Source organism: Hemibagrus wyckioides, linkage group LG29 (genome assembly GCF_019097595.1).
Source record: "Hemibagrus wyckioides isolate EC202008001 linkage group LG29, SWU_Hwy_1.0, whole genome shotgun sequence".
Taxonomy (NCBI): Eukaryota; Metazoa; Chordata; class Actinopteri; order Siluriformes; family Bagridae; genus Hemibagrus; species Hemibagrus wyckioides.
The window spans coordinates 10,443,380-10,470,555 of NC_080738.1; the positions used below are offsets into that span (position 1 = coordinate 10,443,380).

At 38.5% G+C, this 27,176-nt stretch overlaps 1 protein-coding gene across 12 annotated transcripts in view; it reads right to left on the reverse strand.

The window, feature by feature from the left end:
- vit (vitrin) overlaps positions 1-25,965 on the reverse strand; it is a 30,928-nt gene extending 4,963 nt beyond the window's left edge. Inside the window, exons 1-20 of one of the 12 annotated variants that reach the window (XM_058384848.1) lie at positions 25,810-25,965; positions 17,799-17,885; positions 17,388-17,450; positions 17,126-17,282; positions 16,849-16,982; positions 16,682-16,759; positions 16,083-16,214; positions 15,447-15,494; positions 14,767-14,805; positions 14,624-14,677; positions 12,157-12,219; positions 11,053-11,106; positions 8,987-9,061; positions 8,778-8,843; positions 4,496-4,558; positions 3,768-3,830; positions 2,322-2,369; positions 2,046-2,084; positions 1,378-1,525; positions 1,186-1,289 (exon numbers count right to left, since the gene is read on the reverse strand). In XM_058384848.1, coding sequence (XP_058240831.1) covers positions 1,186-1,289; positions 1,378-1,525; positions 2,046-2,084; positions 2,322-2,369; positions 3,768-3,830; positions 4,496-4,558; positions 8,778-8,843; positions 8,987-9,061; positions 11,053-11,106; positions 12,157-12,219; positions 14,624-14,677; positions 14,767-14,805; positions 15,447-15,494; positions 16,083-16,214; positions 16,682-16,759; positions 16,849-16,982; positions 17,126-17,282; positions 17,388-17,450; positions 17,799-17,832 — 1,462 coding nt within the window. In that variant the 5' untranslated portion in view covers positions 17,833-17,885; positions 25,810-25,965. Of the gene's footprint in view, positions 1-1,185; positions 1,290-1,377; positions 1,526-2,045; positions 2,085-2,321; positions 2,370-3,767; positions 3,831-4,495; positions 4,559-8,777; positions 8,844-8,986; positions 9,062-11,052; positions 11,107-12,156; positions 12,220-14,623; positions 14,678-14,766; positions 14,806-15,446; positions 15,495-16,070; positions 16,215-16,681; positions 16,760-16,848; positions 16,983-17,125; positions 17,283-17,387; positions 17,451-17,798; positions 17,886-25,809 lie in introns of all 12 variants that reach the window. The other 11 variants (XM_058384847.1, XM_058384850.1, XM_058384851.1 and 8 more) reach the window with 11 other exon arrangements.
- Between the last annotated feature and the right edge of the window lie 1,211 nt (positions 25,966-27,176).

Genomic DNA, 27,176 nt, shown 5'->3' on the forward strand with positions numbered 1-27,176 from the left:
GTCAACGGATATTAGGAACAATATTAGTAACTGGCTTTATTTATGAGCCCTTTGGTAATAGACAAGTGTTGTGTAGAAGTGCAACAGCAGAAGAGCGCATTAGTTTATAAGAACAAACAACACTGTGAATGGTCTAATCTACAGGGCATAGAGTTTCTTAATAGTCTAGAGCGGGTATATACAGGTCATAGCAGGAGAAACTATCGCACAATTGGCTTACATGAAGGTGAGACACAGGCATGTCTGAATGTCTGAAACACAATGTCAGACGTAACCTAACTAAGTGGAAAAATCCGCGTTCGGTCAACAGAAACAAAATCACCAGTGTGTAGTGGCAGCCCTGTAATTTACTTAACAGTTCATTTCAATTTTAGATTTAATGTCAACCTTGCATATGTAGATATGGGCAGTGTCACTGAAATCCAAGTGATAATTGTGGCTTTTTCACAATCATGACAACACAGGTTATGTTGGGGAGAGAGAGAGAGAGAGACTAATGTTTCACCGATTTTAAATAATCCACTGCTCATGTTCCTTGTTTAGGTCCAAGAATGCAATGCAGTGCTTAAGTATCTAATCCCTGTTGAGTTTAAGAGTAGATGAATTGTGGCTGAACTGATTCAGCGGCTGAAATGAGGAACTAACCCACTGGAAATAGCTAGCTCTCATATTCAAATCCAAGAGGACCATGACAGCTTATTTGTGTAAAAACCTCATAACACAAGGCAGCAGTTGCATGATTAAGTCTTGTACTCATTAGAGGTTAAAGAAATTAGAAGAAATTGCAAAGGTAGAGAGACTGTGTTGTAAATTTGGAATAATTAGCAGCACCATAGCCAGGAATCAATTTCAGAGGGGATGAGTAAAATATCTACAAAATAATCTCACTGTATGAGCTGTACAATTATGTTGATAAATATGCATTTTGGGTGGATGTCAAAAAGATGATTATTTGTTAAATTCTTCAATTTGTTATATAATCAATTAAAACACCATCTACTATCAAGTCAACTATGTGGACGTTTACTTGGTAAATAATTATTCAAGAGTTTATTGTGTGTTATTGACACGGTTTTACAGTGTATTCCTCTACGTACTTGCTTTTTTGTCGCTCTGTTGTTTGCTATGTGACATCAGAACTAGTGTGGTTTATTAAATTTAGAATCAGACATGTGTTTCACTCACCCACATTGGAAAATCCGCCTTTCTGAGTAATCTTGTCAATGGCAGGTTTGAGGTCTTTAGAGCTGGAGAACTGGCGCAAACCGAACTCTGTCACTGGCTCATCCCTTGTGAACCGGAAAGGAAAATGAACTCGTATACTGTATGTTCTGTTCTTTTGCCACTATCTTTCTAGAGAAAATGACGGTGGCTTACCCGTACTGGATGATCCCCATCATTGGGCCATTCATGCCTACATTCATGACTTGGGAAACCTCAGCCAGGAAATCTTTCTGGATCTTAAAACGACGCTTTCCGATGCTCCAGCTGCCATCCATGAGGAAGGCAATGTCAACTTTACAGTCTGCAGTGAAAGATACATGCATATTCATACACCTGAGGGTACATTTCAAAATGTACAATTACATTTTTAACTTAAGATTACCTTGAATGTATAATTATAGCAAAAAGCCCCAATGCATGTATCTGTGTCAGATGGATGGATGATTGGATGGATGATTGGATGATTGGATGGATGGATGGATGGATGGATGGATAGATAGATAGATAGATAGATAGATAGATAGATAGATAGATAGATAGATAGATAGATAGATAGATAGATAGATAGATAGATAGATAGATGGGTGGTTGGGTGGGTGGGGTTGGATGGATGGATTTTTTGGCTTTCAGAGTGTTTCATACTACATGCTGTTTCAATAATACATAACTTTAAAAAGAAATGTTCCAATTATCCAAGAATTCATTGGTGTCTCTTTGCAGTATTCAATATTTTATTGCTCTTGTAACTAAAGGTCAGCATCAAACACATTCTGTGCAACTATGCATGTGATGAAGGAATTTAGAGGTAAGAGTAAACCTACTTGAGTCTCCCTGAACAGCTGGAATTCTGGGTGAGGAGTCTAAAGAGGATGAGAGACGTGTTAAAACAAATGCAGACTGTCTTGAGGCCAGTTAAGGTCATCTAATCACATTAGAGGAGCAACTCAACCTGTTCATATAATATAATCAGTTATAATTACATCTCAGCTTGCAAGGTAAACCTAGTAAATCCCTGGTATCAGCTCTGGTGTTTCCAGAAGGAAAAGGTTGCAGTAAGTGAGCGAGAAAAAGAAAGCAAACCAAGCGAACTGGCTCACCTAAATCAAAAGGGTTCCCTTCTGGCTTCCACACTTCCACCGGCTCCACTGTGACATTAACATCACACAGATCACAACATGGCACCGAGCATTCAAGCGATAGCAAAATCACTGAGATCTCAATAAAAGCTCTCATGATAGTGTGATATTGGGACTTTAAATGGTTTCTTAATATACACAGCACATATTATTTTATCCGATGCCTTAATACACTATAACAGCATATAGTCAGAAGAGCTGAAAGACTAAACACCATCACTGTGTCTGATTTTGCCCCTCACTCCTGTTCCCAATTTTGAATACTGAGACAGATGTCAAGAAATTGCACACTGATACGGGTTTACAAATGTCAAATAAATTCACTCATTCACTGATTCCTATAAAAAAATATATCACTACGACCTGGCATGATAAACCCATTGCTTCTTTAAGATGGATGCTGCAGTATGGGGAGGAAAGAGTCCACTAGCTGGACTGGACGAAAACCCAAATACAAATACATTTTACTGAGTCAATACTTATCATCACAATGTAAAATCCTAGAGAAACTCTCATTCTTTTCATACTTAAGCATTACAGCATTCATTTAGATATATTCTGATCAAACTGCAAACATGGATATGACTAGCAAACTTAGCTGCTAAAAGCTGAGTATATTTTTTTTGGCAAAATGGTGTAGTTGCTTCTAATAATTTTGGATATGTAATAAAAAGTTAGTCATCACATGACAATATTATTTAATCTCATCAGATAAATGCATTTAAAACTAGCAACTTTTTTGATCTAACTCATGTCATGCCCACACAAGAATCTACACTTCCCATAATGCACCTTTCAATGGTATACATAAGTTGCTATACATTACACATAATGCTAATTTTACTGTCATGTTCACAGTGTACTGATCACTGATATTGAATAACTGCGCTTAAAATTGTGTACAAGTTTGGCAGTGCTCTCTCTTACATATAATTCCTCAGTATATTTTCCACCCCTGCTTAAAAATTGTACAATATGGTAGCACAGAGATCACAACATGACTCATTTCTGTACTATCATCTCTTTGCTCTTCAGCAAATAACGTGTATATCAGTAAAAAATGAAATGCTGTATCTATGGAAAAGGAGAATCTAGTGAATATTTTGACCACAGTTGATCAGATCACATCTTTGGAAAGTGACCTGTTACTGAGGACTCAGGATATGTGAATGTTATAATGTGAAATATTGAAGCAGAATTTGATTAAACACAGAAAACACAGTAGCACTCACGTTTTGAATCGATGACGTATAAAACAAACCACACCTGTTTCTCCAGACTTCCGGAGGCACACCGATTTCTGAACTGGTTTGTGAATCGTACTCCAGAGACTAATACGCAAGGCTAGGCAAGTTGTACATGTGTAATAAAGCAAGTTTTGTACGTTATGGTGACACAATTGCGTACCTCTCGTGTGGGGGGTTTCGGGGAGGTTCCTGGGAGCACTCTCTGTATCTGCTGGACGAGGAGCTGAGAATAGAAATGCAAGCATAAGAAAGGCAAAAAAAAAACTGCCAGGGGTTACACGCTCCTGATCTTGTTTCTTGAATGGAAACAAGACGTCTATTTCTCTGCTATTGCACATTTAACAGATGATGTGCAGGGGCGTGTGCAACAAAACAGCACCAGTGTTTACCATTCCAAAACCCAGATCCTTGTAGCTTAGATGGCTTGGCAGTATCGCAAAGGCTGTACATCACGCCCTTTAATTTAGACGAGCTAAACACCAAGAGGACTTACCAATGCCGTTTGGTGCCACAGTGCATTTACGGTTTGTTTATTATTTATAGTGTGTTTACTAAGTGCTAAGCAATCAGTGCTAGAAATAAGCAGATCAAAATGAAGATATGGCTGGGTGGGTGTTTATGCACCATTTAATTTAAAGTCAGTATCAAAGAAAACACTGGATCAAAGATTCAAAATAAATGCTGTTTTTATGTTGACAGGATATGTTTAAACCTGTGCAAAAATGTACCTCATTCGGACATTTTCAGTTCATGGGAGTCGTATGCTCAAACACCATCAATCCATTATAGATTTCATGATAAATAAATGTGTATGCCGTAAGATATTCAACACTTTCAATATTATGATTTTTGAACATTTTCTTAATTTTATTATGAGAGATCACTTACAAGTCGGTCCGTAGTTATAATACCAGCGCTCATACTCTGAAATATCTGCTCTTAGGTCTGGAGCTGTAAGGAAAGAGCCAGGTATTTCAGACACAGTGAATTCAGCCTGGTGTACTGTGATCTAAACTCAACTTAATAATTACTAAACAACATCATTAAACATGTTTCAAAGTGTACCACTCTCTCCCTGGGCTGTAAGATTGATTTGTAAGCTGCAAAAACATTTACTCTACAACAGGTTAGCCCTGCCCATTCAATTTACCAGAGGTTAGCCCCACCCATTCACTTTATAACAGAATAGCCTCACCCATTCACTTTATAGCAGAATAGCCTCACCCATTCACTTTATAACAGAATAGCCCCACTCATTCACTTTATAGCAGAATAGCCCCACCGATTCACTTTATAGCAGAATAGCCCCACCCATTCACTTTATAACAGAATAGCCCCACCCATTCACTTTATAGCAGAATAGCCCCACCCATTCACTTTATAGCAGAATAGCCTCACCCATTCACTTTATAGCAGAATAGCCTCACCCATTCACTTTATAGCAGAATAGCCCCACCCATTCACTTTATAGCAGAATAGCCCCACCCATTCACTTTATAGCAGAATAGCCTCACCCATTCACTTTATAGCAGAATAGCCCCACCCATTCACTTTATAGCAGAATAGCCCCACCCATTCACTTTATAGCAGAATAGCCTCACCCATTCACTTTATAGCAGAATAGCCCCACCCATTCACTTTATAGCAGAATAGCCCCACTCATTCACTTTATAGCAGAATAGCCCCACCGATTCACTTTATAGCAGAATAGCCCCACCCATTCACTTTATAACAGAATAGCCCCACCCATTCACTTTATAGCAGAATAGCCCCACCCATTCACTTTATAGCAGAATAGCCTCACCCATTCACTTTATAGCAGAATAGCCTCACCCATTCACTTTATAGCAGAATAGCCCCACCCATTCACTTTATAGCAGAATAGCCCCACCCATTCACTTTATAGCAGAATAGCCTCACCCATTCACTTTATAGCAGAATAGCCCCACCCATTCACTTTATAGCAGAATAGCCCCACCCATTCACTTTATAGCAGAATAGCCTCACCCATTCACTTTATAGCAGAATAGCCCCACCCATTCACTTTATAGCAGAATAGCCCCACCCATTCACTTTATAACAGAATAGCCCCACCCATTCACTTTATAGCAGAATAGCCCCACCCATTCACTTTATAGCAGAATAGCCCCACTCATTCACTTTATAGCAGAATAGCCTCACCCATTCACTTTATAGCAGAATAGCCCCACTCATTCACTTTATAGCAGAATAGCCCCACCCATTCACTTTATAGCAGAATAGCCCCACTCATTCACTTTATAGCAGAATAGCCCCACCCATTCACTTTATAGCAGAATAGCCCCACCCATTCACTTTATAACAGAATAGCCCCACCCATTCACTTTATAGCAGAATAGCCCCACCCATTCACTTTATAGCAGAATAGCCTCACCCATTCACTTTATAGCAGAATAGCCTCACCCATTCACTTTATAGCAGAATAGCCCCACCCATTCACTTTATAGCAGAATAGCCCCACCCATTCACTTTATAGCAGAATAGCCCCACCCATTCACTTTATAGCAGAATAGCCCCACCCATTCACTTTATAGCAGAATAGCCCCACCCATTCACTTTATAGCAGAATAGCCCCACCCATTCACTTTATAGCAGAATAGCCCCACCCATTCACTTTATAGCAGAATAGCCTCACCCATTCACTTTATAGCAGAATAGCCCCACCCATTCACTTTATAGCAGAATAGCCCCACCCATTCACTTTATAGCAGAATAGCCCCACCCATTCACTTTATAGCAGAATAGCCCCACCCATTCACTTTATAGCAGAATAGCCCCACCCATTCACTTTATAGCAGAATAGCCTCACCCATTCACTTTATAGCAGAATAGCCCCACTCATTCACTTTATAGCAGAATAGCCTCACCCATTCACTTTATAGCAGAATAGCCCCACCCATTCACTTTATAGCAGAATAGCCCCACCCATTCACTTTATAGCAGAATAGCCTCACCCATTCACTTTATAGCAGAATAGCCCCACCCATTCACTTTATAGCAGAATAGCCCCACCCATTCACTTTATAACAGAATAGCCCCACCCATTCACTTTATAGCAGAATAGCCCCACCCATTCACTTTATAGCAGAATAGCCCCACTCATTCACTTTATAGCAGAATAGCCTCACCCATTCACTTTATAGCAGAATAGCCCCACTCATTCACTTTATAGCAGAATAGCCTCACCCATTCACTTTATAGCAGAATAGCCCCACTCATTCACTTTATAGCAGAATAGCCCCACCCATTCACTTTATAGCAGAATAGCCCCACCCATTCACTTTATAGCAGAATAGCCCCACCCATTCACTTTATAGCAGAATAGCCCCACCCATTCACTTTATAGCAGAATAGCCCCACCCATTCACTTTATAGCAGAATAGCCCCACTCATTCACTTTATAGCAGAATAGCCTCACCCATTCACTTTATAGCAGAATAGCCCCACTCATTCACTTTATAGCAGAATAGCCCCACCCATTCACTTTATAGCAGAATAGCCCCACCCATTCACTTTATAGCAGAATAGCCTCACCCATTCACTTTATAGCAGAATAGCCCCACCCATTCACTTTATAACAGAATAGCCCCACCCATTCACTTTATAGCAGAATAGCCCCACCCATTTACTTTATAACAGAATAGCCCCACTCATTCACTTTATAACAGAATAGCCCCACCCATTCACTTTATAACAGAATAGCCCCACCCATTCACTTTATAGCAGAATAGCCCCACCCATTTACTTTATAACAGAATAGCCCCACTCATTCACTTTATAGCAGAATAGCCCCACCCATTCATTTTATAGCAGAATAGCCCCACCTATTCACTTTATAGCAGAATAGCCCCACCCATTCACTTTACAGGAGGTTAGCCCCACCTATTCAATCTACAACAGATTAGCCCCACCCATTCACTTTACAGGAGGTTAGCCCCACCCACTAGCAAGTTAGCCCCATCCATTCACTCTACAGCAGGTTAGCCCCACCCATTCACTCTACATCAGGATAGCCCCACCCACTCACTCTACAATAGGATAGCTCCATCCATTCACAGTACAAAACTCAGCTCCACCCATTCATCAGGTCAATGCCTCTTATTTACTTTTTCAAAAGCTCTGTCCTGTCCATCTGCTTTTTTCAGTAGTTAAGTCCCACCTGTTCACTGTTTTTCTGCTGGTTATTCCCTCCCATTCACTTTTTTTTTACCAGGTTATTGCCTCCCATTTCATTTACAGTAGGCTAGTTCCACTACTTTACAGCAGGTTAATCCCACCCAGTCACTCTGACACCTGTAGCAGTTATTGGAGTGATGATGCAGTTAAACGTTGCTGTTCCTGTCTGTCAGGAAACGTGTCTCTGCATAAACCTCAAGAGGATCAAGACGGTTACAAAAATGGCTAAAGGCTTCATTTTTAAAAAATTAAAACTGAATTGGATTTTCAATGAGGCACAGTAGAAGGCAGGTTATGTCAAAAAAGAATAGGGCAACTACAACATTTTACATAAGTAGTATTCAGTAATTTAATTCTTATACTAATTCTGTTGACTATTCATTATGACCACTGATTATGAGGCTGCTTTAACTAACATTTAATTATGCGCCATTCTGATGTGCTAATACTAGCTAGTCATCAAGTCAGCAACAGAAAATTACCATCACCATATTTTTTTCCACATCTTTTTTGTTTTTAACATCTTTGAGCTTACAGATGTCATTCTTTATTTCCAAATTTCCAACAGTCAAACAGTTTTATGCATTACAGGCAGAGAAATAGAAATCAAATAGTCAATGTAAAATGAAAGATTTTTTAACATTAAAACATGTCTCACAATAAGTGGACAAAACGGTGTAAGATGTGGGACAATCAGTAGAAAATCACTAGAAAAATGGATTTCAAATCCATTTCCTTACCTGCTCCTATTACATAGCTCATCAATAAGCCCAATAATAAGTCTCATGTTATATAGAAGCAGCATATGTGCATGCATACAGCTTGGAAATATGGGCAGCACATTGGCAGAGCAATTTTAAGACATCTTGACTATATATACTTACACCATGATAGTCCAAATGAGCAACAGATACATCTGTATAGGTAAAGGTTATGGAATAACACAGGCTCCTACCTGGTGAATCAACACTGTCCCTGTTGCTCCACGTATAGCCCGTGTCTGGCTCAGAGTTACTAATATCTGAACACAGAGAGATAACATCATAATCTGCAACTAGAGAGTATCTCTTCCTGACATTCTCAGTATGACATATTGTTACTGAATGACATTCAGAGATGTGCTGTATAAAGAAAGTGAGAAATCTCAAGCACCATGCAAGATACCTGTTGGTCTCCTTGGACCAGGAAACCAATCGGGTTGAGCGTGGGCAGGATGTGTCAATTTTCTCCGAGCAAGCGCTGAATGGAGAGATTGTAGAGATACTCACGATGTATTTACAGTTCTTGTGTGATTAATGCTAAAACCTAAAACCCAAATATAATACCACATACTAAAATGAGAAGTCTCTGACCTTGGATTTGAACAACATGATTTGAGCTCTCTTGGTTAAGAATACACAAATTAGTAAACAGACCTGTAAACATTTTATGGGAAAACTCATCTGTTATATTGCTTCTTTGGCTCTTTTATGGTTTAACTCCAGGCCGCTTTACAAGTAACTGACGCCCTTAAGGAAAATTCCCATTGGAATCCATGGGTACTATAGGGAACGTCATATAAACTGACAGTCACATTCATGAAGTATACCAATGCAGGATAATCGGATTAACATGGCTCCCCATGAAATATCCATAAAACCAGTCCACAGGATTTCCATGTTTGATAATCACCAATTACATAAACATACTTTGTACAATACGCAATATATTTAGGATGTAATATACACTATCCTGAATGTAGTGCAGTTAATAATTGCTTAATACATCTAAATCACTATATATTTCTAGTAGTAGAAACCCGGTTAGTTCCAATTGTTGACCTATAAAATTCAGCCCTTCCATAAAAATCCCAAGGCAAATGTAATCAATTCAACATGGAAATTTTCATGAGAATTTGGTAACATTTCAAAGCTAAAGCCACAATATAACACATTCCTCAGCTGCAAACCCAATGAACCAGACTGATCTGTAACAATGTCTCTTATACCAACTCAGCCCCATAACATCCAATCAGGCAAGATAACAAACCCAAACTGACCCTTCTGATCCCTCTACGGTGTACATATTGGTGAGCCTTAAAACAACAGCAGTCAAGGAAGTCTGTCCAAAGGCAGATTAGTAAATTGTTCATGTGTTGACTGTACACTAAAATACTGAGCTTCATTGGCGCCATCCCAATTCTGAGGCCCTCAGCTTAGTGCTACAGATAGTTTCAGTGCCACTGGGCTCATGAGAACAGATCTGAGCTGCTTGGACAGGGCTTGGTATTGCCATGGCTAAGGACGTGGGGAATCTTTAAACAGTTGTGTCAGCTTAAAAAAGCTTTCCCAGCATGCTTTACAGATGCACAGATTCTTGCATGTCTCTCAGTTTATATACTTTCTGTAAAAGTTTGCAGCTATTTTCTGAAAGCATGAATCTGGAGAACCGCTGGTTGCTGGTGCATTTCCAACCGAGTGTGGTTGAAACCGCTAAATCTAAAATGGGCTACGGATACTGTTGGACACCGGTTAATTTCCTTGAGTAAGTAGCTGTTTTAATTTATGTACCGTTCCTGAAGAGACGCTCCAAGGTCAATGCAGATTAAGCATATATACCACACAAATGTTTTTTTGGCATAACGCACATGCTTTACATTCTTATGTCGACGTTATGGTGCAAACAGTAAACTTAAAACTTACATCATTTGCATTTTCTCAGCTCTCCTGAAATCCCTATCAGTTGTTGAGGATTTACCATAAGCGCTTGCCTTTAAATGCATAAAAATCCTAACCCTAGCAATGGTAAAGGCATAGTGCTAGCGGCCCTGGATTTACACCAAAAATCAAAGTAACTGCAAATGAATGAGACATGCTTCTATATGGGGGAAATTCAATCCAATGGTTCAAACCTTAAAAAGCTAGATCTTATTTTCCTAATTATATTATATATCATTATAATTTAATGTGCATTTTAAAGTTAATTGAAATTCACATAAATGTTTTAATATTGAGCAGTGTTTCAGCTAAGGATGGGAATCCAACTGAGAGGTCAGGAGTCTAGTCCAGGACTAATTTACAGCAAGAAAAGCCTTTGTACAAGGTGTTAAAGGAATGATTTATAACCCTGTACATACTGTTTGTAAATAGTTCAGCTGTATCTAGTCTTTTTAGACACCCATGGATATTTGAATATACAATATGTGCTGTTTGATATACAGCAGTCACACACTCAGGGCTGCAAATGCTTACCAGGATTGGTGTGGACAGTATGCTGGTTCCTCTCCGGCTGGACCCGACTGAAAGCTGCACGACAGTCCAAAGCAGAAGGAAGCGAGAAGAGAGAAGAGGACAGAAAAAGAGATAAAAAGGGAAATTCAGGGCTGTGCAGCAGCTGTTTTTATTTTTTATTTTTTATTTTTTTTTTCTGAAGGCGCAGTAGCAGTAGCAGACATGTGGGACAGATGCTGAGTGCAAGCCTCAGTGCCTCACTGTTTTCATTCTCTAGCTTTTAAAATGAATGGAAATAGAGAATGAAAACAGGACATATCACACAGACATTCCAGGCCAGCCGTGACAGTTAATGCAAGTCATGACAGGGTAAGAGAAGATACTTCTGTATCAATCCTGAGACTGTGATGAGTCACATTTCCTGCTAATGCTAATTTCATTTAATCATATGATACTTGCATGCTAAGAGAGCACACAACCATTTTAACTGCTTCAATTTCTAGCTTAATCATGTTAGTAAAGTAAAGTATTCAGTAATTATTATAATTATAATAATCAGTAACTAGAATTATTCTGAAATAGTACTGAAACTAATAGGGGCTGAGATTTTTAAAAACATTATAGCATAAAAACAACTGACAAATGGAAAGGCTTTCCAAAGCATTTGGGAAACTGAGACAAGAATGCCAGTCAAAAACATTTTTGGTTCAACTTGAAGAACTGGGTTCAAGCTAAATACTCAAATTAGAAGATCTAATAAATATGTAAATATAAGTGAATTGACAAATGGTTTTAACTTAAATACATAAAATCTCGATCTAAATGAATATAGCTGATCTGAATCACACTAATCATGCACACACACAAATGTATTTGTCTTACCGCTGATACTAACACAAATCCAGGCTTACTGTAACCTACAGTAACTTCTTCATCACACAAGATCATTTGTTTTTATTAAAACACATTAAGAGTCTGAGATTGGACTACACTTTGATGCTACACATGTTTTTCCCCTAATTTATTCCCAGTATTGTACAAAAAACCTAAAAGAAACATGTTCAAAAACATTGATAATTGATAAGGCAACAAGTAACGTTTGTGTACGTGTTTGAAGTTGCAAACCTGAGTTAGCAGGAGCTGATGGCTGTCTCCTAATATTGGGACCTGACCCTGGTCTGTGTGGACCTACGGACAAAACAAAACAATGTGTTAAACAAAGGGGGCTTTGGATCAAAGGTACTGTGCATGCTTACTGTGACTTGTGAGTATACATAAACAGTATGTGTGTACATCTTCATAGACAATACACATCTATGCTCTGATTATAGTAAAGGAGAGTGCGCACCTGAATCCTGATGATACCAAACAGAAAGCTAATTTTAGCTAATTTGTTTGGCTAATTAGCCAAGCTTCCAAACCACTTTTGAAGAAAAAATCACCTCACTGTTAAAAGTGAACCAATAAAGTCCTCTAGTCATGATTTCCACATTACAATTTCAACAACCTGAGTTATAGCCTGGGAGTGGCCTTTTGTTGCTTCCTCCTTCAGTTTTGAAAGACGATTTGTAGAGATCGTCAAAAACTAGGTCAATATGTGTCAATAACTTGCCTTTAACATACTCTATCATTTACAGTGTTACAGGTAAGTAGTGATGTGGTATGAAAGTACTGAAGTACATTATATTGTATGAAAGTACTGAAGTACACTATATTGTATGAAAGTACTGAAGTACACTATATTGCCAAAAGTTATGAAAGTACTAAAGTACACTATATTGCCAAATGTTTTGGGACACCCCTCCAAATCATTGAATTCAGTTGTTGAATTCAGGTGTTGCCATAAACACAATTCTAAACCTTGTGGAAAGCCTTCCCAGAAGAGTTGAAGCTGTTAGATCTGCAAAGGGCGGGACAACTCCATATTACATTCATGTGCATGTAAAGGCAGACATCCCAGTTTTGGCCTGGCTAACAGTCTCCGCTCTAATTCATCCCAAAGGTGTTCTATCGGGTTGAGGTGCAGGCCAGTCATGTTGGAACAAGAAGGGATCATCCCCAAACTGTTCCCACAATGTTCGGAGCATGAAATTGTCCAAAATGTCTTGGTAGGCTGAAGCATTAAGAGTTACTTTCACTGGAACTAAGGGGCCAAGAACAACTCCGGAAAAACAACACCTGAATTCAATGATTTGGAGGGGTGTCCCAAAACTTTTGGCAATATAGTGTATATAACACATGGACAAAAATGATAACAAAACCTGGTTGACAAATCAAACGAGGTAGAAACTTCCAGAAAAGGAATTCAAGCCCAGTGGCTGGTGTGTATAACAGAGAGCAGATGTATGGCTGGAGTACCTGTTCATTTACAGCTTTGGGCAGGTATACTTATCCAGAGCAAGCTATATTATAAACTGAGTGTTTGTTCAAGGGCCCAGCAGTAGCAGCTTGGCAGTGCTGGAACCTGAACTTGTGACCAACTGATCAGTAGTTCAGTGTCTTAACCACTGAGCCAATAAACCTCTCAAATTCAGCAAGCAGCTTATCCTGGTCAGGCTCACGGTGAATCTGGAGCATTATGGTAGTCTATGTGAGTTGCTATTTAATGCTTCCTCTGTGTGGTTTTGTGGGATGATTTGGACAGGTGTCAAAAACTTGCTTCAGAGGGCACACACACACAGGAAGGATTGAGAGGGGCTTAAAAGTATATATGAATGAACTGCAAAGTGGTAGATCCAACTCACCATAAATATAAATATAATAAATATAGTAAACATGCAGTATGCTGTTGGCAGTGTAACAGGATGTAATGAGTTAGCAAGACACAGAAAAGACAAACACTGTAAAGAGAGCAGTAATAGTAATACTTTAACCACAATGCTAATAATTAAGGAAACTCTTAACCCTTTTTACCAGTACCCTGGTGTTCACTCTGCTGGTGGAATGGAAATCAACTTATATCAGATGTTCATTCAGTATGAACAAATAATTTATTATATCGCTGCAAGTCTGATATAAAATGAGTCAGGACTCTGTTAGCTTTCAGTATAAAAGGTTTTTACTTCTATTTGGATAACCTTAAAGAGTGGTTGAAGATAACATCTTCGAATTTTAGATGCTTATGAACAAGTACTTGGAGCATCTCCGAGAACAGAAATGGATTTAATATCATCATTTCCTTTGAAGATATAAACATTTGTGTGGAGAAAAAAACTACATTTTTTAATGAAAATATTGCCGCTAGTATGCTAGTTTTAAAACAAAATACTAATGAAAACTGTAAATTATTAAAACACTGTCTACTTTTATAGTATATGAGCCATTAACCACCACTGTTGATTGTGACATGACAAAGAAATCCAATGCTGAACATGAACACACCAAATTAGACGCAAATTCCATGTTTTAGCTTTACATAAGGTCTAACATTTCTTTCACTGGGTGATACTGTTATAGACTACAATCTTGGGTTGTAGAGATATAATACCATCTCTTTTTATCTTCTGTAATTAATATAGTTTGATTTATGTTTTAAGTAATCCTTAAAATTACAAAAAATCCCTACAAGAAAATGAGAGAGAATGTCTTTTACCTGGATTGATACGAGGTGAGAATCTACCTGCAAAAGCCGAGCCACCTCTGAATGCTTTGGAGAAATGTAACATTCAGAGTTTAGGGTGATGATGATGTGATTTAAACAGGACACTCATTCAGTGATTGAATGAATCTACTTACCTTGAGAAAGAGCCTTTGCTTGGACATTCTGTATCTGTCCTATAGCCAATGTTGAGACAGAATGATTCATGTAGTTTAACATGAGCATTCAGGCAACATTGGATGCAAACATTTTAAGAAAAAGACTAACTTTTTCAGCACTAGTGTGACTGAAAAGTGTAGATGGAGATTGCAATAGTAATATAAGGGGACGACTTTTGTTAAAATACCACACTCCCATAGTGTATATTGAAGTCCTGAATATTAACTAGCCTTTAACAAACTCCATTATTTACAGTGTTATAGGCAAACAAACGGGACAAAAATGATAGCCAAACTTAGTGGACCTAGGTTGACCAAATCAAACCAGAAAATGAGTTTGAGCCTAATTGCTGATGGACATTTACAGGGAGTAGATATATGATTGTAAACATTTATTTACAGCATTGGGATTTGAACTCCAGACCTTCCAGTCACTAGTCTTAACCACTGAGCCACTATCACCCCTCATAGTTTGTAACTGGTATATCCTGGTCAGGCTGACGGTGGAAATGGAGCCATTCTCAGAAAACACAGGATACCGGCTGGGGCAGTTAACCCAGAATAAATGCCAATCCATTGCATGGCATTAGTTCAACTGCAGATATATTAATAGAACTAAAATCTCTACTGAATCTAATCATCATGGCTATTGGACTTACGTGCACCAGCTTCTGCAGCCACTGAGGCCAGGTATGGGTGATTGTTGCCTGGATTAAAAGAAAGTGATACTTTAGATTGACAGAAAGAGAGACAGAGAAAGAGGCTGATCTAAATATATAAAATATAAATGAGGTTAAAATGATCATCTCAAGGGCCTGATGATATGGCCAAAGATAGCCATGCCAGCGCATGCATCTCACATGCAGGCACAAGAGAAGCTTTTAAAAGAATGATCATTTTAAAGGGTTGAGAAGTTGCAGTGTACTATACCTCAATAAAAAATCAATCAAGGTTTGCTGTTACTTTCAGGAAAAAGATCCACAATCATTAAATGATTTAACGATCTGTGTGAATAGGAATGTTATAAATACTTTGTATTTTGAGGTTAGAAGTCACTTTAGGACGTTTGAAGTCATGTATGTGTTAAGGGGTGTGAAAAGAAGTGTAGGGGTAGCATAAAGATATAGATATGGGAACCACCAGGGCAGATTAAGAGTGATCCTGTATCATTTACGATGATCCTTTTTGGATTTTTTAAGTAAAAGCCATTGCGATATTGAGTTGTATCGGTATTATACAGTTTACCGCTCCACCTTTATTAAAAAGAGAGACAAAACGCCTACCTATATCTGTACCTTTATATCTTTCCTGTGGCTTGGTGGTGGCAGTGGTGGTCGTAGTTGTGGTAAAAGTGGTTGGAGGTGCCATCGTGGTCGTAGTGGTTGGCGCGAGTGTGGTTGTCGTTGGCTCCGGAGCTGCTGTCTGACCTTTAGAGGGACAGATGGACGAGAGGGGAAAAAACAACTTGTACAGTAACAGTAGTGTTTAACTGCATTCCAATGTCAGACCAACGCAGCCTGAGGCAAAGGTTTATGAACCTACGCTTAGGCATTAGTCTCTCTGTACAACGTTCAAATATACTCTGGTGTCATTTGGGATACTGTACTGCCAGTACTGCCACTAATTCCACTTCCAGACTTTTGCACTAAAGACTCTTTCACTGTAAAATGTAAGAAACCTTACAATCCTCTCTTCTGCATTTCTTTAGACTAGCCAGAGGTGACAGTGGCAAGGAAACTTTTGCAAAGTTTCAATATAACTATAATATCTGTCAAACATACTGTGTTCATACTATGGGTTGTTCAGTACGACTAACAAGTTAAGACAGTGTGGAAAGGAAGCATGAAAAATGTTTAAACATTATCTTTGTTGCATAAGATGATAAAACACTTACTTGTTATCACTGTGGAAGATTTTGTAGCAGTATATTCCAAGGTAGATGGGTAGATCACACCTTTTTTTGGTTTGCCCACTGAAATGCAATCAGAAGCTTGAAAATACTAGACAGAAATGCATCCTGAATAAAGTTTTGTTGTGCTTTTTAAGCTCTGGAAATGTTACCTGAGACAGTGAAAGACTCTCTCCAGGTGGGAAGCGACAGTGAGCGGATGCCATATGCAAAACTGCCTTTATACTGCTCTTGTCCTGCCATCTTCTTTACAATCACCTTCCCTCCAGAATTCGTAATCACCCCACTGGAGGGCAACGATCAGATTTCAACATTATGTTGACAAGAGCTAAATATTTGGCATTATGGAATTATTACAAAGCCATTCAGCTAAATAAGCAACACACTGTGGCTGATTTGTAAGAATTTGAGAGCTGTGTTCATTCCTACTTGTGAATAGCAGCATTGCAGATGCTGGATATGGAGGCAAAGACACCTGTCCCATAAACCTTTTCCTTGGTCTCACGGCAACTGGAGGGACACCGAACAATGAATTCTGGGAAGTTGACCTTCCCTGCACGCACATTGCATTCTATATCTGGCACAACTAGGGAAATACAGACATGAAGCACAATGACACAGACTTTTAAAAAGCCATCATTAAAAATTATATCTATAAAACAACAAACAAAGTATTGCTTTATTTGTGTACCTTGTTTCACTTTCTTGTCTTTTCCATTTGGCTTAGCCTTGCTGCTAAAAATAAGAAGGAATCCTAGGAGAAGAAGATAAATGTTAACATTTATTATATCGTAGCGCTATATATAAGTATTGGTGTCACTCAGATGAGGATGTTTTCCCTTTTGAGTCAAGGTTCCTTCCTCAAACCATCTAAGGGAGTTTTTCCTTGCTACATTCGCCTTAGGCTTGCTCATTAGGGATGATTTTAACATCTAACATTATTATGTTCTGTAAAGCTGCTTCGAGACAATGTCCACTGTTAAAAGTACTATACAAATAAAATAAAATTTAATTGAATAAGTATTGACATTAAATTGATATTTAAACAATTTGATCCTTATCCCAAACATAGATATTTAGACAAAGATGTAAAAGTGCATACCAACACAGACGGTGATGAGTGGAGCTCTGAACATCTTGGAGAAAAGAATGGAAAGAATGAAATATGCTGGTCAGTTATTTCCTTAACCTAGAGAGAAAAACAGTCAATATCAGTGACGTCATACAGATATATTACACAGCCAGTAAAATCTTTTTGACCTTGATTCTCATTTATGTCAAAACTACAAAAAAACTTACAAAATATTATTTGGATACTTGGTACAGTAAACAACCTAAACCCCAAATAGCCTAAGAACTGGGCAGTGTTCCTTACGTCACAAAAATTCCCTTTTTTCCCCCATGTAAAAGTATGGAACGTAAGACAAGATCAACCTGAAAACACATACCCTGAGGGCACTGGAGTCTGTATGGTATCTTTTCACTTCAGCTATTAGAAATTAGTCACAGATAGATCAACAGGTAGACAAATTAGATAATAAGTCAAAATGTCAAAACCGTCAGCAATTTCAGTTTTCCGACTCAGTTCCTCAAAAAAAAAAAAAAAAGTAATACCCGAAGGTAATACTGGATTAATGGTTATTAAATCTGAGCATTAAATCTTCCCTTAATTACATGCGTGTTAGTTCACGTATTAATAAACACCAACATCATTTGAATGGTGCTGGATCACTTTCACTATTTATACTGATCCTTCTTATGAAGAAATATGCATCTATCCATTTCCCTTCAGATCTCACTGTTGTGATAGTACATGCTCTGGGAGGCTCAGGCCCAGGGCTCTGTTCTTACAGTAACATTTATTTATCAGATGCTATTAACATTTAAAACCTTTGAACTGGCAGACATCCTATTCCAAAGCTACTTATCTCATTTCCGTAACAGAACAAGTGAGGGTTAAGGGCTTTGCTCAAGGGTCCAGCAGTCGGACTCGAACCCACAACCTTTCTGTTAGGAGACCAAAATTTTAACCACTGAGCTACTACTTCACCACTTCCCACGCATACAAGAACTGAACATGTACTTATGGTGGTTGTTATTCTCATACGAATTCATGAGACTCGTGTTGTAGTTAGGGTTAGTTGCTCATTAGTTTGTGACTAGTACATGCCTTACAGTAGCTCATCATTATTCCATATTTAAGTAAGTATTTATTCAAGAATCAATGCAGGATTGTGCAAGAGCAAGTGTTTCCTTTTATTCAAGTACAATTTAATTTATAATGGAAATACTGCATCTTTGATTCTCTCTCTCTCTCTCTCTCTCTCTCTCTCTGTCTCTCTCTTTCTCTCTCTCTCTCTCTCTCTCTCTCTCACCATTTTAATGTCAAAACTGATTATTTTATGGTGCAAGTGGAACTTAAACATTTTTGCATTAACGCCATTCTGTATAAAGGATATTGCTAATTATTTTCTTGTTCCCAAACATCAAACGAAGGTTAGAGTCTGTTGCACTACTGGGATAAAAGACCTTCATATTGGGTTCTTGTTACTACGGTTACGCAAGCTAAAGACCTTTTTGTACTGTCTTTCGGTCATCTGATGGTCAGATATGATAAGCTGTGATCTCAAGCCAAATAAAATAAAGCAGCCTGTTGTTTAAGACCAAAATGTTAACCCTCGTTGTCTGTGAGACTAAAATGACCAAGGAACCATTTCATTTATTCTACCTAAATCTGTTTATGGAAAAGCATGCATAAATGAATGAATATTACATACAACGGTTATGTAATAGAGATTATATCCAGGTCATCACGTACAGCAGTGTGACAAATGGACAAACTGCTGGTTCTCTTTTTGCTGTGAGAGGAAATTTTGCTGGCATGGTGTTGGGTTCACTTGTCCCCTTAGGGGGGGAAGAAGAAAAACAGTGTTCATCTGTCCAGTACAGTTTCAGAGATTTTTGTCGAATCTATGCCAAGACACACTGAAGCTGCTCTGGTGGCTTGTCATGTCCCAACAGCTTGTTAAGATACTTCATGTTGTTTTTTTCCTTTAATCTGTCATCACCTATATATATGTCAGATTTCATTCACACCTCTGCTGCGAAGATCAGGAAGATTCTCCAGGACTCTATCCTTTTGTTTATAGACTGGAGGTGAAATATGTCATTTACAATACATTTTACAATATCATAAATGTTATAATACTAAAAGACAGAACTGGATCAGGACCATGACCTGCTAAGTAGAATGTAAGTGGAATGATTTATCCAGAAAAAAGATGCTAGTATTTATGGTCATTGCATATTTTAATGTTAATCCTGGTAAAGGATGCCTTGTTACATTGTCCTAGATGGCTGAAAGGAATAAAGAACAGCAATAGAAATAAGGCATGCTGAGACACAAACAAGCATGACTGTAGACCAACCTATCTCACAGAGTCACAGTTTGTGGAAAAAGGAAACCATTTGATTCTTTTTATTGATCGATTTTCATTACATCAACACAAAAATCAGACAGTGTGAGAGCATGAGGTTAAAATCTTCTCTAGCTACAAATCTGAAATCTGACCTGGGTGGAGATCGGAGAGTTTCCACCCATCACTGTAGAAACAGGTCAACAAGCTATGAGGGATTTATAAAAAGAAAGGACTGATGTGATTGTGTGTGTGTGTGTGTGTGTGTGTGGTAGAGAAGCAAAAAATTAAACCAAACCCAGGGCTTGTGAGGACCTGCATGCTCTCATGGCCTGCAAGATTCAATGTAGGATTAAATAACCTCCCTCAAACATTAAGCAGCACACACACACACACACACACGCACACACACACACACACACACACACACATACACACACGAATCTGAAATGCATCTGCAGGCGATAACACCTGTGAGAGACGCACATGTTAGCCACGGATATAGATGTAAGATCATATCTGATAAGATTTCTTTGATCTTCTGCTCAACAGCCTGAAACCCCTTCATGTGTAAGAAAAATTTCGCAGACCCCCTTATGTCTGCAGCGCAGATACACGTACAGTTGTATGCAAAAGTTTGGGCACCCCTGGCCAAATTGCATATTTTACTCAGGACTTAGTAACACCCCCTTTGGCAGCTTGCAAATGCTTTTTTGCAGCCAGCTAGGAGCCTTTCTATTCTTGTTTTAATGATTTTTCACACACTGTCTCTTTGCAGAGCACTCTCTGAGGTATTCTTGAGCTGTCTTGCATGTTTAAAAGGTCAAGAGGCTGTAAAGACCATCCCAAACCCTACAGCTTGCATTTTTTAAGTTAATTAAAGTGGATTTTGAGGTACATTTTGGATCGTTGTAGAAGCCTGTCTCTTTTTATCTTCATTTTCTAGACTGACTATGTGTCTTGCATCTTGAATTGTTGTTTACTTCAGTCTGTCGTTGTGAAAATCCAGTGCCACACAACCCCAAAGCATAAAAGATCCATTTAGATCCAGGACCATCCAGGCGTATCCTTCAGAGCTAACAAACCGCTGACAAGTCAAAACCTATTCAAAGGTTATACACAAAGCTTACGGAGTACAAACACATTCTCTAATTTCGAAGCATTTCACAGGTCATATCATGGTCACTGTCTTGTTATACCTTTAGGGAACTATGTAATTATCTGTTTCTGAAATATTTGCCACTGACAATCCCTTCAAATAACACAGTTTATGTCCTACTTAAAAGCATCGGCTTATCTGGATTAGGATAAAAAAAGCATTTATCTGAATCACATTTATCTGGATCAGAAAAAGTCGTAATGAACGCAGCTATTTGGCTTGGATTTTGTCGTTATACTCCTCGGAAATGCTTAATAAATCTAAGTCACACATTGTGGATCAACACACAGCAGAGTTAAACCCACTCCTAGAAAACACACCAAGATTAATTCCTTACTTCTGGTTCATGTCATACAATTTTATCACCTGACATTTGTAGAAAAATAATGATTTATACTCTCACATTCTGCTGTAATCCAGTTCTGAGTCTGGTTTCTTCATGGTTTATTCCCTTGTCACTGGCTTGCTCTTGCCTTTTGTTTAAATTGCTACACAGTTTTAGGTTAAATTGAATGCTCAAAGCCTTGTACATAATCATACAATCTCTTTTGAGAATTAATAATACATCATTATTACATTATTACATACTGTTGAGCATAGGATCCGAGTTCAAGCCCCACCACTGCAAAACTGCCACTATTGGGCCTCGGAGCAAGGCCCTTAACCCTTTCCACTCCAGGGTTGCTGTACCATGACTGACCCTGCACTCTCACAGTCGGGATATGCAAAGTAAGAATTTCACCGTGCTGTAATGTATATGCAACAAATAAAGGCTTCTGTAACACGGTGTGTTTCTTCTATAAAGCAGTGTTACCTAATGGACTTACACGGGTTAAAGACTTTCCTGGTGTTGGTCAGTAAATTTATAGGGTGAAAATGGTATTTACAGCATGAAAGAATACCTATAGAGAATATCAGCTGATTCTATCGTCACACCACCTGTGCAGTTTTAATAATAAAGCCAATAATGAGTTAATTTAGCAATAAACCTGGGTGAATGGATGTACAGTGGATAATGATGCTGCCTCATAAATCCTTTACATATTAAGCCTCAACGTAAGGACTTTTAGGCACTTCCAGTACAATCTGACTGCTAAATTCAACCAATCAGTGTTTAAGGAAAAAAAACTGTGAATATTCTTCTTATATGAATTATATCACTGACAATCCAAACTATTTTATCCCTCTTATATTGCAGCAAGAAGTCAGCGCTAGTTCCAAATGAAATAATTACATTTTATTATATACAAATTTCATCATTTGATAGTTCTGTATAATGTTGTGGAATGTCTGCGAAACAAGTTACTTCCTGTATGTCAAAACAGCTATAAAGACTTCATTTGGTGTTAAAAAAATAATGCTGCTTGTCCTGTCCTGTTAATGAGAAAACATAATGCCTCCAGTCATTTCCATTTTCCTGTGTTATGAACAACCATATATCAATAGCCTTTAGTTGTCACATATGCATTACAGCACAGTGAAATTTTTTCTTCACATATCCCATCCTTGGAGGTTGGGGGGGGGGGTCATACCACAGGTTCAGCCTTGATACAGTGCCCCTGGAGCAGAGAGGGTTAAGGGCCCAACAGTGGCAACTTGGCAGTGCTGGGGCTTGAGGGTCAGATTGTACTGGAAGTGCCTAAAAGTGCTTACGTTGAGGGACTGGGACATTTTCAATCAGTTAAACAAATGGAATATTTTATCGCCTCAAGTCTGATCTAAAATGAGCCCGGACTCTGTTGGCTTTCGGTGTGAAACGTGTGTTTTTCCCTCTGTTGGATAACCTTACACAGAATCTGAGTGGTTGAAGATAACACCTTCAAATCTAGATGCCTATTAACCCTTTCGGTTTATCTCAGAAAGCAGAAATATGTTTGATATCAGCATTTATTTTGAAGATAAAAAACAAACCATTGTTAATTATACGGAAAACTCTGAGTGTCCACTTTCATATGCGCCATTAACCACCACTGTAGCATGTGACATGAAAAGTAATGCAACGCTGAACTTGGACACCAGGCAAAAATTCCGTTTTTTTGGCCTCTGGGAAAAAAAGTGTTCAAAAAACCTGACTCTAACCTGACTTGCCTTGCAGCCAAAGAACCATCAGAGGAATATTAGAGAAAATGAATCCACAGCTTCTGGTCCGAATGGAGCTGAATGGAGCAGTGGTGCTGTGATATAAATCTACACCAGTATGTGTATCCCCAATCAATCATTATATCATTATGCTGAATGAATGTAGTGGCTTATACAAATGTATATTTGATACAATTCAAGCAATTACATTTTTTTAACACCAAACAATGCTCTTTTATTTATAGTACAAGCCGATTTCAGCACCATGGACAGACTTTTGCCATGAAAAGGAAGTAAGAAATCATTTTTAGTGTTTGTCTTCAGTCAAAAAATGAACACCTATGATATACACTGCCCATACACCAAGCCTCCAGATTATTTAATATACAGATTCGGGATGATCTACTGTGAATGTAGTAAATATTTGCCAGTTTGACATGACTGTGGAATATTTTTCTTTTCCATACACCATTTTGAGGAGCAACTGTGCTAAATAAAAAATAAAAAATTCAAGGACTACACAATTCCTCTCTTCTTCATTTAGACAAAACACCTGATTCCACCTATTCCACCATTCTACCTAGTTTCAGGTAAGGTGTTTGCTCCTCAAGCACTCTTAGTATTACTTTATAGTATCAAGCCTTGCCTCTAAAACTACTTTTGCATATGCATAGCCAACCATAGTATCCTACAGAGCTGGCAAAACGTTTGTGAAAGTGTTTCTGACATTTTGGGAAAATGCAACATCTACAGTCAACAAAAAATCCTAAATGGCCAATGCACAGCCTCCAGATAGGACAGAACCATTAAAGCTGAAAATTACATGTGATTAAAGTCCCAACCAGTAATTACTGAAAAGGTGTCCCAGCTGCCCCGAGACAAAAACCCTGGTTCTCGGAGAGTGTGTTATTTGTACATATTGTCTATTCACAGCAGTCTTCTTGTGGTATCTCCTGCTGTTTTGATACCAAACATTGGCTCAATTGGGACCCATAAAGCAAAAACAACAAACAAAAATAATTGGTAATAAAATTTTCTTTTTATATTTCATATCTGGGCAACTGTATAAAGTTTGAATGAAGTTTCATGAAGTTAGAAATAGAATAAGGTCTTTTGAGTATTTATAGTTTTGTGAGTATTTACATGAGCTGAAGGTATGAGGCCACTTACAATGGAGTCACAGTGCACAAATCTCTTAATCCTGAATAATATTTCCAAAGCATGCCCTTGTGAAGCCTGGCCTAAAGGGAAGCAATCATTCACTTCCTGTTTCTGTTTTATAGAATATTTACTTATTTAATGGTCTGTTAAACAGGATTAGACACCTGAAAGTCGTGATTAAGGGAACACCCTTCTGTCATTTACCAGTAATATGGTGAATATGGTTATACAACAGAGAACAGCTGCAAAAGGAAAAAGTGGGGAAAGAAATGGACAAGTCTCTGCAGGGCCACTGTTTCTTTCTACATATAGAGCATATACTGCAACATCTTTTTGTTGACAAGCCATCTCACAAGATATGCAAAGCCTTGGCAGTGACAAGCAATACAAGTCTCATCAGGCTCACTGCTAATACAGCTGACTGATGCTGAGAGTCTCTGTGTATGAACTATCTATCTATCTATCTATCTATCTATCTATCTATCTATCTATCTATCTATCTATCTATCCTTATTTCTTTCTTTCTTTCTTTCTTTCTTTCTTTCTTTCTTTCTCTTTGTCTGTTAATTATATCCATTCATATATCCAACCACCAACACATCCTTCTATCTATATGTCTATCTATATGTCAGGTCGGTCCATGTATATACCTGTCCATCCATCCATCTATCTATCTATCTATCTATCTATCTATCTATCTATCTATCTATCTATCTATCTATCTATCTATCTAAGATATACAACTCATACATCTCAGTGCACATCTCTGAAATAAAATTTGTTTTATTTTCTAGAAAAGCACGTCCACTAAACGTGACTGTCAAGAATTTAAACAGACGTGTGGAGATTCTACATGCAGATTTAAAAAATAAATAAATAAAAAATACCGTGCAATAATTATATCAACACAGTAGGTGTTATTTTTTAGACCAGGGGATTTGAGCCACTATAGAAAAGGCAGGGGAAAGTTTTCAGCAGAACAGCTTGAGGCGAGTGGGTCAAGTCCATACTAGCTCATCATAATTCCCCAACACAGACAGAGTTTATGGCTTTCTAGAGTCCGCAAAGTCTCACCAGGTACATGTGAGTATTCTACTGTATTTCTGTGTAATTGAGTCTGAATGCTAGCAAGCATGAGGAGTATTATGAGAAGTCGGAGATCTGTCACAGTCTTGTGGGACGGACGCAAGATACAGATCATCAGAATGGCTAAGGTTTTAAAAAAGTGTATAGAGATTCACAATAAAAAATATATAGACTATATAAATATGAAGAAAAATAAGTTGAGATAAACTTACCCTTAGGGACAGTAATATTCCTGTACAAAGAAAATTATGAGAAATATCTCAGAGGGAAACCACGCGTAAAAGCATGACTGTGTATATCCCGACCTGAGCGTGTCGTGCTGCTCAGCTCCTGTTCGTGTGTGTGTGTGTGTGTGTGTGTGTGTGGAGGAAGAGGAGGGCAGCTCATTAAAGAGAGAGAGAGAGTGCCGAGAGTTCACTCCCTCCCTCCTTGTCCACACACGCACGAGCGCGCGCGTGCACACACAAACACTCACACACACACAGAGACGCACACACACACGCGCTTACTATCCTTGTGGGGTCACCTAATCCTTGCGAGGTCAGCAACGCTACACCTTCACCTAACTCAAACACTAACCTTAACCTCAAAAACATAAGCTTTTAGTTTTTAAATAAAATTAATCGTGACCAGACAAATGTCGGGTCAGATATTCCTATCTTTGTGGGTCTCCATCAAGATATTGAACCATGCCCACATGCACAATTACACACACACACACACACACACACACAGAGAGAGAGAGAGAGAGAGAGAGAGAGTATCACAGATGTTTAGTATCATAGATAACTGGAAGGCATGAGAGAGAGAGAGAGAGAGAGAGAGAGAGGGAGAGAGAGAGACTTGTCTTACTATCCTTACTATACTTGAATCCTTGTCACACACACACGGGGGGGGCGAGAGAGAGAGACTTGTCTTACTATCCTTACTATACTTGAATCCTTGTCATACACAGACAGGGGGGGGGAGCGAGAGAGAGAGAGAGAGAGAGACTTGTCTTACTATCCTTACTATACTTGAATCCTTGTCACACACACAAACGTATGTATTATTATAACTCCTTTCTTTCTGGCATATCTATCTATCTATCTATCTATCTATCTATCTATCTATCTATCTATCTATCTATCTATCTATCAAATAAATATAAAACACAATACACATTAGCCCTTTTCCCCTGACCTCTGTCACTCACAGTGAAAAAGCATCCCTGCAGCTTCAAAAGGTACCATGTAGGTGTGTATGCAAATGTCACAATGACCGCTTTGGTCTTTGGTCTCCTTTGACAACACTATGAGAAAAGATGGCTCATTAGTGAATAAACCCAAGGGCCATTCCACACATCACAGGTGACTATTCAGGTCTTGGGCGGCTTGTCAATACTTTACTCCATGCCACACTTCTAGGACAAACAGGGGGTCTTATAGGAAGGAGTGCTAGGAGTTCCTCTGAGGGTGTGGTGTGGGTGACTGCATACCAGTTTGATTTAATGGTCGTGAGACCATTAAATGGGTTCATTGTGTAGGTGATTATTGCCATAGTCGACGACAGGAAGCTCCAAAAGAAATTGAGGTGGGTT